Below are 12,535 nucleotides of genomic sequence, written 5' to 3' on the forward strand. Positions count from 1 at the left end.
GTGTTGAGATCGATTTTCTTTTCGGAGTAGCTCAGGATAAAATCAGCCAGTCAACTCCTGAGATGAGTGGCCCGATAATAACCGCAGAGGTGAAGTTTGCTTCGCGTGACGTGCTATTTAACACTGTGCGCGGATGTCGCTGCCGCTGCCTGATGCGTTCAAGGACGCAGGGAAGGAATAATGGATCAAATGTATTAGATGTGATGACCATTATGCCCACTCTGGAAAAGGGGGCCCCTTTGATCTTGGCTCATCTCATCTTTGGCTCCATGCTGAAACCTCATCCCCCACCCTGCTCTGGCTGCCCCACCGCCTCATTTTCCTTTCTCTCTCTTTGTCTCCTCTCTGGGGCTGATTGATTAATGCTCAGATAGCATCCAGATGAGTGTGTGTATGCGCCCGCACGTGTGCGTGTGTATCCGTGTGCACTTCAGGCTCTCATTTGTTAGGAGAGGCAGTTTGCAGCATCACAACAAAGATTCTGGTCAGCAGCACCTTAAACAAATGTAAATATGAAGTCTTTTGTCTCCTGCTTGGAAAATGTTCTTCCCCACTTCTTCTTTCCTCATGTTTTTTTCTTATGTTCCTCAGGAAAGACCAACACCTGCTGTCCTCTGTAAACTGCTGGTATCTGGTGCTGACCCAGGCGAGGCGGGAGAGCCGGGACCACGCCACCCTCGGCGACATCTACACCAACAATGTCATTGTACGCCTGGCGCAAATCGGCGAGGACGTCATCCGCCTCTTTAAGAAGGTCAGCAAGATCACCTTTCTCCTCCATTACTGTGTAGAAGATGGAGGATAGACCTCAAAAGAGCTCCACAATCACAACGTAATGTCGACTGTAGAACTGCTCACGTGTGAGTTTGTGGGGGCGGAAGGTGTGGAGTAGAGTTTGGCCTCCAGAAGAGTCTCACAGCTCTGGCTAAGGTAAAGCTGAGACTCCAGAGCCTGAGACTGGTCCAACACCCTGCAGCCCCGATGATTGGTTGACTGTCAGCACATAGCAGAGATGACTGAGGTCTTATCCAAACACCAGGACCTATTTTCACCTTGCAGGTCTTCCTGTAGGTGAACCATACTCTGTGTGTTCGTTTGTGTGTGTGTTCTTGTACTTGTGCTGCATATTGAGTACCAAAATATGCATTCTACAACATACATTGAAGGGTTCTGAGGGTTAAGACATGGGTTTTAAGGTGGGTGTTAGAATTAGGATAAGGTGAGGGGTTCAGGTTAGACATTTAGCTGTGATGATTTGGGTGTGGAGCCGTGGAATGCATGTCTATAAATGTCTTCACAAAGATAGAAGGACTAGGGTGTGTGTGTTGGGGCTATAAACAGATGCATTCCTCTGCACTTGTGGAGCTTACTTCATATTTCAGGTTTCGGCTGCTCTGACTGTTGGGACACGATGAAGCTCTTTACATTATTCCATGTAAATGAAGCAGAGTCAAAGCGGCATCAACTGCCCGTAAAATCACCATTGTGTTGCAGCGGTTTGCACTGTTGCACAACAGAAGTCCTGGGTTCGACTCCACAGAATCGACACCCTCTGTTCTTGTGGTTGTGTAGGTGTGATTGCAAGTGTGCGAACGTTCAGTCCGGCGGCTTTGTCACACACCAGCCATTACCACCCCCCCCGGTCACCCCGCAAAGGTTAAGAACTGAAACGCAACTGATGACTGAAGACGCAGAAATTGGTTCACCATCATGAAACACGCCATCATCAGTTTAGTTGAACTTGTCTTTAGATTTGGAGAATATATTTATTACAGGGTTGTTTTGTTTTTTACTCAGGGGAAATAAAGTCTGTAAATATTTCAGAATATATATTCCTACTTCTTACACTGCGTTGCATCATTGAACGCTCACCCTGGCTCTCACATCGGAGCCACTGATGCACGCGGACGCCGTTCACCAGCTGGAGGATCCTCATTTCCCACATTCAGCTGGCTGCTCGATCAGGGCATAATTCCCGTTCTCCAGATAGGGAGAAAGCGTTAATACAACAGACTCCAGCTTTGTTTTAAGGGTAAATCGACGCCAAGCGGACGCCTCGGTGTTCTCTTTATTTGATTTCGCTCCTTCCCCACCTGCCAGACACACGTTTGCATCTGTTCTGTCATCATTAGCAGCACATTTTAGAGTGACATCATGGCCGCGGCTTCAACAACAGTAGAAAAAGATGGCTGCTCCTCCATATTTTCATCGTGGTGGTGTTTCATTCACTCAAGTATGTACAGAAGTGTGATCCGTCAGAGCAACGGTGTCAGTACCACCTCACTGGTGCGGTTAAAGCTCTGCTCTCTGAATCTTCCGCCCGGGGGAAGAACTTTGATGTGATGCGACGTGGAAAAATATGTGTGAAGGACCCAGTTTTCCGGTTATCTGCCTTCTCACGCTCTGTGTCTTTGTGTTCTAGAGTAAGGAAATCGGGATCCAGATGCACGAGGAGCTGGTGAAAGTCACAAACGAGCTGTACACTGTAAGTACCACGGATCGCTCCTCCACACCTCGTCTCAGCAACGCTCGTCAATGTGTAAATTCACAGATCAAATCACAGATAACGGCCTTTATATACCGTCTGAGGACTACACCAGGAGGAATAGCTCTTGTATGAAGGGGCTCTACTGCCCCAAAGTGGACTTCCTGTCTGACTGGAACCAACAAGAGACTCATCTGAGCAATCTGATAGCAACGGGCAGAGCTGGCACGCCTCCCCGCTGGAGCCATCTGTACAACTGGGCGCTGAATTAAAGCAGAGTCACCTAGAGAAAATGAGAATCACGAGTGTATCCGCTGAAAACCTCACCCACATGTCCACACTTCTGAAAAACAGGCCCTCAAATGCAACCTAGGATCCCCACGTTTACGGAGCAGCGTGGTGGATTTAGCGTTAAACGAGAGACCGAGCGGCGTTGCCACGTGCTGGACTCATCAGCTTTGTTCCCATTTCGCTGGCAGAAGCATCTGTCTGGCTGACGGCGTCTCATTCAAATGTTGACATGTAATCTTGTTCTGAATAAATATGTGCTGAGGATCATGGGAGCTGAAATACCAAAGCTCACATGGAAACAATGTAACGCCCTTTTGGGGTCTGGTCTGTTCCTGAAGCCAGCACACAATCAAACCGGGAGCTCACGGGATGAATTTGGGTCAATCACAAGTTGCCATGACCCCCCTGTTTGGGATTGAGATGCATATGTTCTATATATGTTCTTCTGCTGCGACTGTTGCCTCCGAGTTGTCAGTGAGAGTTCAGCAGGACCTGCGAGCCTGTTGCCTGGCGCTAATCTCCTAATGTTATTACACTGCTGCAGGAGTATTAGTTTTAGCCACGTATCTCTGAGCGAGATTCCGTTTTGCTGTCACCGAACCCTTTAATTTCCTGCTACACTGGCTTAATATCCCCACCAGGATCAATGACGCTTCGGCTTATCTTATCAGTGGGATCCACCGCCCTGTCTGAGGTCTGCTCTTCAGTCTCATACGTTCGTTTGCCAATATCAAAACTTCACAGCTTCACAGCAAAAGTCCAAATTAATAACGGAACGTTAATAACTGAACTCCTGGAACAAAACAACGTTGGGCCTCTTTCAACGTCATTCCGTATCACATGAATAAATCATCATGTTCTGGATTACCTGCGCCCGCATGCAGCAGAGGTCAGCAGTCGGGGTCAAACCCGACAAATTGAGGTTAGTCACATGCGTGAAAGTCTGGCTGAGAAGTGAAACCGCCGGGTCAGTGTCGGGTTTCTGTCATAACTTCAGACTCCCCGATCCGGATCTGGTGGTAAAATTCCCGAGGCTGTTGACAGAAGATTCGGCCGAGCTTGCCGAGCTCATTCGTGCTAACTCGCTTGTGTCATTAGCCGCAGGTAAGCGTTAGCATTGCTCTACTGAAAATGAGTAGATTTCATTCTGCACGTTTGGACCTCGCTGCTGGAGGCATTTGCACGCAAGTGCCAGTAACGAGACGCAAGTGGCCATTCCTCGCAGACGTGAGATGTCCCAAAACACGCTGATAAGAGGAACTCATAAGTCCACAAGCGCTATAGATGACTGTTTACTGTAAGCGGACTGTCTGACGTCTCGAGGTGTTCGAGTTTAAAGTTGAAATCCTGCAGCTGTTTGAGGACGAAGCTCACATCTGGACACCGTTTTAACAAGGCTTTTTAAAGGACGGGCTTCCGAGGGGAGAGCCTTCCTCCACGGGCATGTGGCATGAATTAAGCCGGAGTCACGACGGTTCTTTTTCGTCTAGAAAGGTTTTTCTGTCCTCGCAGCCTGGAGGGGGGGGCACAGTGATGAGAGGTCAAAGCGGAATTGACATGATGCAATTAATGCAGTGGCCCGCTGTTTCCATCCATCAGACCGCCATTAAAGGGCAGATCAATGGTGGCCTTGGATGTTCTGAGCGTTTTTTACCCGGTTACTCCTTCATCTGTTACCGTCTCTGTGGGTCAGGTGATGAAGACATACCACATGTACCACACCGAGAGCATCAGCGCAGAGAGCAAGCTGAAGGACGCCGAGAAGCAGGAGGAGAAGCAGTTCAGCAAGTCCGGAGACCTCAACGTCAACCTGCTGCGTCACGACGACCGCCAGCCGAGGCGAGGCTTCGTCAGAAAAATCGAGAAGATGAAAGAGAAGGTGAGGTCCAGCGTCGGCGTTCACTCTCCTTTAGTCCTCGTTGGCATGGCGACCCGGGTGATGTTCACGAATATCGGCTCCTCAGAACAGAACCGTCTGTAAACGGTTGTATTTGTTGGATTTACTGGAGCGAGCGGAGCAGACAGCTCTGTAATCTCAGGAGACTCTCACGACCATATTGCGGGCTGTCAGCCATATCAGCACTCAGCAAACACCCAAATTCGCATGATTTGCCAGCGGCGTGAACCTGGGCGCCTCTGAAGCAGCGCCGTGCTTCAGGTGCTTCCATGCGTTTCTGATTCCGAAGCTTCTAAACGAAACGCCTCCATCTGCGAGCTGAGCAAAACCTCTGCCAATAAGAATGGAGCAGAAATTCGGTCGCACTTTCCCCCCGTCCGGTGTTGCGAAGGCAGGGAGCCAGTTTGCTGCCAGTTTTCTGTTCCCGGTAAAGCAAGAAGACTGAAACAGGGTCTTAATACACGCTGAGGGACACAAGATCTGATGGACAGGAATGGTCCTCTCTGGGGCCCACTCCCCCAGGTTCGCTCAGTCATCTTCCATGGTTCCAAACCTCGTCTTTTCCGTGTCCCCCTTCCCCCCTCCAGAGACAGGCCAAGTATTCGGAGAACAAGCTGAAGTGCACGAAAGCCCGGAACGACTACCTGTTGAACCTGGCGGCGACCAACGCAGTGGTGGCGAAGTACTACATTCACGACGTCTCTGATATGATCGATGTGAGTATGCCCCCCCCCCCACCCCACCTTGGTTTGCAGTCACCAGTTTAGGATTGTTCCTCATGGCCGATGCTGCGCTCGCCATCTGTTCCCGTGTCTCGTCCCACCTCTCAGCCGCTCGGCTGGTTGCTTGCCGCCGTCCGTCAAGATTCTCTGCATGTGACTTTTGCCAAATCAAACCTCCTCTACATTGTTGAATCCCGCCCCCCCCCCATCAAACAGCCTCTGTATTTAAACTGAATGCTTTCGTGTCATCCCGACTCCTGTAATGTCGGAGTACAACGGCGTCCCTCTGCACATCAGGCCAAACCAGATGTTTACACTAAGGAAGGGGTGGGGGGGGGTCAGCTCAGCTCTGACAGAATATATCTGTCAGCGTAACTGAAACATGATGTGAGTTGATTTTACAACTGCGTCTGATGGATGGATGGGTCAGTAAATGTCAGAGGGATAAAACATTAAAACCAAAAGTGAAGTTTATAGTGTGGATTAGATCATAAATTCTGCAGCGCGTCCAACAGCAAACATGTCCTCCGGGCTGCTGCGCCACAAAAACCTCGCAAGTTTAAGAGAGTTATCCTGAACCGCTCCCATCGCAGCTTCTGCTCCTCCAAATATGAATCCCTCTAGAAACGTGCGTGGTGGTTCCCTTCAGGCTTTGGTGTATTTAGCCACTTTGAGTGCTGCTCTGAGGCCTGTGCGCCAGAGTGGAGCGACAGCTAAAGAGTGTTAAAGAGCATTTACTCAGTGAGTCGCAGAGCTGCCGGCTGCCTCCGGGTCCCTTTGAACCGCTTCGCCACCGTCTTCTATCTAATTAGGTTCCTTCATACAGCTCTGTGTGATAAGGCACTGTAATTATCCCTCGCATCCTACCGTGCAAGCTCCCGTAAATCTGCGAACACTACATTTAGTTTTGAAAAGGTAAGCTGTGTCAGGGAGTGAACTGGGATCTACTTTGGAAAAGTAGCCTCAACGCGACGGAAATCGTGTACGGACGTCGTGCGAGCTAATCAGATTAAAGCGCAGTTCCTTCAGCTGAATCTGATGCTCCATTAGAACTGGATTGTTAGCAAGGCAAACGCCGCCACTGCGCACTGTTTCGAGGAAAGCAATCATATTTTAATAATGTAATACACAACAGATGTTGCACAGCATTCTAGTAGGGCCATGTGAGTCGGCAAACACTGTTTCACAGCGGAGCTTGAATGTTTATCAGCGTGTTGGCGCTTTACAAGCTTTTGTTGTGCGGTGAACTCAGCAGCAGGAATCTGAAACCACCGAGCGAACGTTTCATTTAAAAAGCATCCTTTGTTTTTTTTGGAAAAAAAAAAAATCCTCCCAGTGTTGCGACATGGGCTACCACGCTAGCTTAGCGCGCACCTTCAGGACGTACCTGTCGGCAGAGTACAACTTAGAGACGTCACGCCACGAGGGACTGGATATCATAGAGAACGCCGTGGACAACCTGGACTCCCGCAACGACAAACACAAGATCATGGATATGCATAACCAGGTGTTCTGCCCTCCGATGCGATTTGATTACCTGCCGCACATGGGGGACGAGGTGAGGAACCTGGATATTTGTGTCTTTTCTGTTCTCGTCCATCGGTTCTTACCCACGTGTCCCCTCAGGTGTGCCAGGTTAGCGCCCAGCAGCCGGTCCAGACCGAGCTCCTGATGCGCTACCACCAGCTGCAGTCTCGCTTGGCCACGCTAAAGATCGAGAACGAGGAGGTAAGGATTGATGATGCCCGGCGTCCGGCCCCCTCCCCGCCATAAAATACAGACGGCTCTGTCTCATTTTCCCCAGAGCCGGGAGGAGGGCCACATCACCATCTGTTCTCATTGCAATTACCCCAAACGTGACCCTTCTCTGCGGGAGCCAGGAATATATTTACACTGTCACAATGCCAATATTTCCCTTTAAAGGAGGAAATTAGTCTAAAGAAGGAACTTTCTCATTAGGGGACACAAATGGAGGTGGTAATAAACAGGACCCGTTAAAATCATCGGTGCCAGTGTCTCGGGCTGCCTCCCGTGCCTGGAGGAAAATGTACGAGCCGCACCATCGCTGGAAATTAGACATATCAATCTCAGCGCCAGACAAAGAGCCTCTGTTTGGAATTTCACAGACAATATGTCTTTCTGAGGTTATTGCTGCGTTCGTGCCGGAGTGACACTCAAATGCTGTTTGGTGTCATTTCCAGTGTGATAAATGCTCATTTCCTTTTACAAATTCCGTTTCTCTGTGAGGGTTTCCTGCAGTAAAGCCCTCAGTCCTGCCCTTGAAGATGCCGATACTTCCATTTATCAAGCCCCGTTTTGAAACAAAATGTGAATAAGATGTCGTTTGTCATGGGTACAGGTGAGGAAGACCTTGGATGCCACCATGCAGACGCTGCAGGACATGCTGACGGTGGAGGACTTTGACGTATCGGATGCCTTCCAACACAGCCGCTCCACCGAGTCCATTAAATCCGTGGCCTCCGAGTCGTACATGAGCAAACTGAATGTCGCCAAGAGGAGGTCGAACCAACAGGAGACGGAAACCTTCTACTTCTCGGCGAGTCGCGTTTGATCATTTTCACTTCACCAAAACAAGCTATGCTAATGCTAATTTGTTTGGCTCGTTTTCTTCATAGAAATTCAAGGAGTACCTGAACGGCAGCAACCTCATTATTAAGCTGCAGGCCAAGCATGATTTATTGAAACAGACGCTGGGTGAAGGTGAGCTGTCTTTTCTCTTCGGTGAGCCACGGTTATGACTTGCAGATTCCCATTTCAGCGCTGCAAAATCGATACCTCCTGGGTCAAAGGGCGCAGTTCTTATCTAATAAGCAGCCAGACTAACTCATGTAAGGGAAATGCCAAAGATAGATGTGTGTGTGTGTGTGTGTGTGTGTGTGTGTGTGTGTGTGTGTGTCGGGAAGGGGGTCGCTCAAACGGAAATGTGCCCCAACAAAGCAGAACGCCTCCACTTTCGTACCCATTAGGTAAGAATTACTTTTCAGAACCGACTCAAAGCTAAAGTAAGGCTATCAGGCTTGTGTGGACATTGCCCCCCCCCCCCCCCACCCCCGGTACTACCAGGGTTCCCTTGTCACCTCAGCCATGAACCTTTTATGCCTCAATCAATCAGCAGCCACAGATGCAGCCCCGTCCCTGCAGCTGCTGCACTGCCGCTTTGGCTAATAAAAATGGCCGTTCATCAGGCACAGGCAGCTGAGGCCTTCATCCCTTTTCATGTGCATATTTTGATTATTACATGTTTGAGAAATGATTTTGCGTGCGGACCTGTGCCGGGTCTTTAGGGTTTCCCTGGCCACTCTGCAGTCCCGCACACACTGTCATTACCATGCTATCGGTCTGATTATATGTTAATGGCGGAGCAGCTGAGAGAGCGAGAGCGCAGCATATGGCGTCTCCAGGTACCACCCATGTTTAAATTATTCAGGTGATCAATCACGGTTGCATCGCACTCATTAGCTCGTTACTCTGACACGCGGGCACAGCGCGTCTGCGTCCGCGGCCCATCGCGAGGGCGTCCGAGGGAGCGCGATGATGCTGGCGAGTGCCACATGGTGTTTACATCTTGCCGCATGTATTAATAAAAATGAAATGCCAGACAAGATGGTCCCGTGACGCCTGCCAGCTCTTGTTTTCCATAACAGGCTTGATTTTTTGTTTGTTTTTTTTTCATTTTTTTTTAGGAAAAAGTCAATGTGATCTTTTTTCGCTGTCAGTCACACATCTGGAAAATGTGCTGCTGTGTCCTCACGTGAACGCTCCATAGATCTCGTCCCATCTGGCCAAATAATTCAAAGAGTATCGTGTTTTTGGAAGCACGGAGGGTGCGTGTTAGCGTCGTTCTTTAAAAATAAACTGCTCTGTCCGCTGACGTTGCTGAGAGCCCACAACAAAAGACTCAGTGAACCAGGAGACATCACACAGTGTCCCCACTGATGGACCCCTCCCTCCCCACCAGGACAGACCCCCACAGCTGCCACCCCCCCAGTCTTCGGCCTCTCCGGGTCCCTCGAGGATTGAGCAGGGTCGTTCAATGGTTTTGTCAAATGAATGGAGTTAGCGGCGCCGCTCGCCGCTCCGTCTGTGGCCGTGTTGTCTCTCATTAAAGCCCCTCTGTGATGGAGGACATTGGGGTCCGTATAATGAGCACCACAAAGATAACGCGTTCCCTCTTGTGCTCTGTTTGTTCTCCGCAGGGGAACGGGCCGAGTGTGGAACGACAAGGTACGGTGTCCTTTGAGAATCCTGAGTTTGGTACAATTTTTTAAAATAGGATTAAACAGTGTGTCACAGGTGTCATGTTATTATTATTACTGTTATTGTTATTGTTGTTATTATTAGTATTTGCTGTTAGAAAGTTAGAAATGGCTCTCATGTCTAATACACACGAGACTCTTCCTGCATAATCTGTTGACACGCGTTCTGATTGGTTCAGGAGAGCGACCACCTCCAACCATCTCCAAAACCCTCCCACTGAAATTGGCCTTTTCTCGTCACATCGATGCTTGTTTTGCCCCTCGAGCTTTGGTTGATCAGTTCCTACAGTTATACCATGCGTTTCTTCCCTTTGTCCACCGTTTCCCAGGCCCCCCTCCCTCCCCCCTAAACCACAGAAAATGCGGAAGCCTAGACCCCGCTCCATGTATAACCATAGGCTGTTTAACGGCAACATGGAGAACTTCATCCAGGTACCCAGGCTGGTGGTGATGGCGTATATCTCTCTCTCTCTCGCTCTCTCTCGCCCGTTTCAACTCTCCCCCCCCCCCCCCCAACTACTAATTAAAGTGGTCTCGTTTAACCTTTAATCTCTCTCCTGCGTAGCCTGGCTCCGCTGGTGCTGCTGCAGTGGGTCTGCTCCGTCCCCCGCTGCATCCAACCCTCCACTGCGCCTCTGTAGCTTCCCTTTTGCCCAGCCCCCGTGCGTCGCCTTTGCTCGCGCCTCCTCAACTCCTCTAACTTTTTGCTTCTCTTTCTCCCTCCGCTGCTTCGTGGCTTGCTGCTTTCTATCCCAGAGGAAGACGTAATGCCCGTACCCGCATCCAGGTACCTCTGTAGTTGAAGCGTATGAAAGTGTTTCAACTCTCAAAATGGGACAAATGCACATGTATTCAGTGGGTTTGATTTAGAAGTGTATACAGGGTATCTGGATGCATCTTGGCCTGAAGTCCCCTCTCCTTAAAAGACAAATTTGTGCCTTAAATACCTTCTGGGTGTTACCTTTATTCCACTTTTGTGTTTTTTCCCCCCAGGATTCGGGTCAGCCCATTCCACTTGTTGTTGAAAGCTGTGTCAGATACATCAACCTGTATGGTAGGTCTGAGTGAAAGGTCCCGAAAACTCCATCAGTTGCCCGTAGAAACGACAGCGGCCGTTGCACAAAGCAATCTGTTTTCCACAAATAGCCCGGGGCGCGTGCAGGCCGCCCTGCTCCCTGGTCTACCCCGGCTCTGAGGCGCTCGGCCGCCCGCAGTCATTTGACAACCTCATTAAACTGATCACACACAGAGAGTTTTCAAAGTCCCGTTGGTCATTGTTTGGTCAGTTCAAGCCCCCCCAAACACACACACACACACACACACGCTCTTTATAGCTCCTCCCTGTCTGCCGTCACATCTGTCTTCAGCTCGTTGCTGTAGCCTGCAGGCCTCTCTCGCAGATCTGGACCTAATGAAACTCCAGAAAACTGATTAGGAGCGCTCTAACTGAAACCACATGCTGCAGCCTCGCAGAGGGGCCCTCTCGCAGGAAAAAAAGAGCATCTCCCTTTTATTACTAGATTACATTTCCTGCAATGTGCTATGTGTGTTCAGCGGGCCCGTTTGGAGCCGGCTTGGCCGTATGGCGATAATGGCGGCCGTGGCCCTGAACGCCTGAACGTCTGTCTGTTTCTCCTTCAGGCCTGCAGCAGCAGGGCATTTTCCGCGTGCCGGGATCGCAGGTGGAAGTCAACGACATTAAAAACTCATTTGAGAGAGGTGAGTCCGACGCCGCCGCCGTCCCGCTTTTGAGGAGAAGCCAAGTTTTCGTCACGCCGATGGTCGATTCTGACTGTTCCTCAGGCGAAGATCCTCTGATCGACGATCAGAACGAGCACGACATCAACTCGGTGGCCGGGGTGCTCAAGCTCTACTTCAGGGGCCTGGAGAACCCCCTCTTCCCAAAGGAGTGTTTCCTGGATTTCATCTCCACCATCAGTGAGTCACAGGCAGCAAAAATAATCCAAAAGCGCCACGGCGCTGGGATTCTGGGAGAGAAAACACACCTTGCGCATTGTTAAATATTCCGCTTCTCCTGATGTGGAAACACATACAAGAGCAGCACATGGAAGCCATCACAGGCTCACTGAGGCCTTTTACCAGTAAGTGGGGGCTGCGTTACGTTGCTGCGCAGCTTCACCACAGAATTATTCCCCTGCTGTTTCTACAGTAATGGTCTGATCACTTCAAGTGCCTCCCGGGTCTGGGGAGACACAGAGGGGGGGCGTCCCCCGTCAAACAGCACCACACTATATGTTCTTGTGTCGGCTCGGTGTGAATCTGTCGACACACCCCGCCCTCCTCTGTGTTTCAGAGCTGGAGTCTGGCGCCGAGCGGGCACATCACATCCAGCAAATCGTGGCGACCCTACCTCACACCGTCATCATCGTCATGAGATACCTATTCGCATTCCTCAACCAGTGAGTTCCCCCCCCCCCCCCCCCCTCCTTATTCTTACGGGGTAATGCAGTTATCTCCATGAAGCAGATGTCGCAGCGATCCGTTTGCTGGCTTTCCCTTTAACGGCAGTTCTTAAATCCCGTCACTGCAGGATGCCTTTTCCAGCGGGGGGGGGGGGGGGGGTTAAGTGACTAATGTGCAAGGACTCATTGTCAGCTACTTTTGCACTCTTGAAGCGTTAGATTATCAAGAGTGTTATTTTTGATGATGTAGGAACAAAAAGCCGTTTGTGCTGTTTTGGTTGACTCGTGCTTTTGGGTAGAAATCTGTTTACACCGCGGGCTCCAGCCTCTTGTTTAGTGCACGCCGTCCATCTGGTGGACCTGCCTTCTTCTGCCCTTGATGATACCTATGCAGAGAGAATGTAGCCTGTGTCAGTTTATTTCCTATATGTTTAGTCTTT

General features: G+C 50.1%; 1 protein-coding gene across 2 annotated transcripts in view; it reads left to right on the forward strand.

The window, feature by feature from the left end:
- srgap3 (SLIT-ROBO Rho GTPase activating protein 3) overlaps positions 1-12,535 on the forward strand; it is a 30,935-nt gene that overhangs the window by 12,897 nt on the left and 5,503 nt on the right. The window contains exons 3-16 of one of the 2 annotated variants that reach the window (XM_057029757.1): positions 592-754; positions 2,423-2,485; positions 4,470-4,655; positions 5,261-5,389; positions 6,732-6,953; positions 7,022-7,123; positions 7,755-7,952; positions 8,032-8,116; positions 9,613-9,640; positions 10,002-10,104; positions 10,666-10,726; positions 11,314-11,391; positions 11,476-11,610; positions 11,987-12,092. In XM_057029757.1, the coding sequence (XP_056885737.1) occupies positions 592-754; positions 2,423-2,485; positions 4,470-4,655; positions 5,261-5,389; positions 6,732-6,953; positions 7,022-7,123; positions 7,755-7,952; positions 8,032-8,116; positions 9,613-9,640; positions 10,002-10,104; positions 10,666-10,726; positions 11,314-11,391; positions 11,476-11,610; positions 11,987-12,092 (1,659 nt within the window). Of the gene's footprint in view, positions 1-591; positions 755-2,422; positions 2,486-4,469; positions 4,656-5,260; positions 5,390-6,731; positions 6,954-7,021; positions 7,124-7,754; positions 7,953-8,031; positions 8,117-9,612; positions 9,641-10,001; positions 10,105-10,428; positions 10,460-10,665; positions 10,727-11,313; positions 11,392-11,475; positions 11,611-11,986; positions 12,093-12,535 lie in introns of both variants that reach the window. The other variant, XM_057029758.1, reaches the window with a different exon arrangement.

The sequence above is a fragment of the Takifugu flavidus genome, chromosome 4 (genome assembly GCF_003711565.1).
Source record: "Takifugu flavidus isolate HTHZ2018 chromosome 4, ASM371156v2, whole genome shotgun sequence".
In the NCBI taxonomy this organism is placed as follows: domain Eukaryota; kingdom Metazoa; phylum Chordata; class Actinopteri; order Tetraodontiformes; family Tetraodontidae; genus Takifugu; species Takifugu flavidus.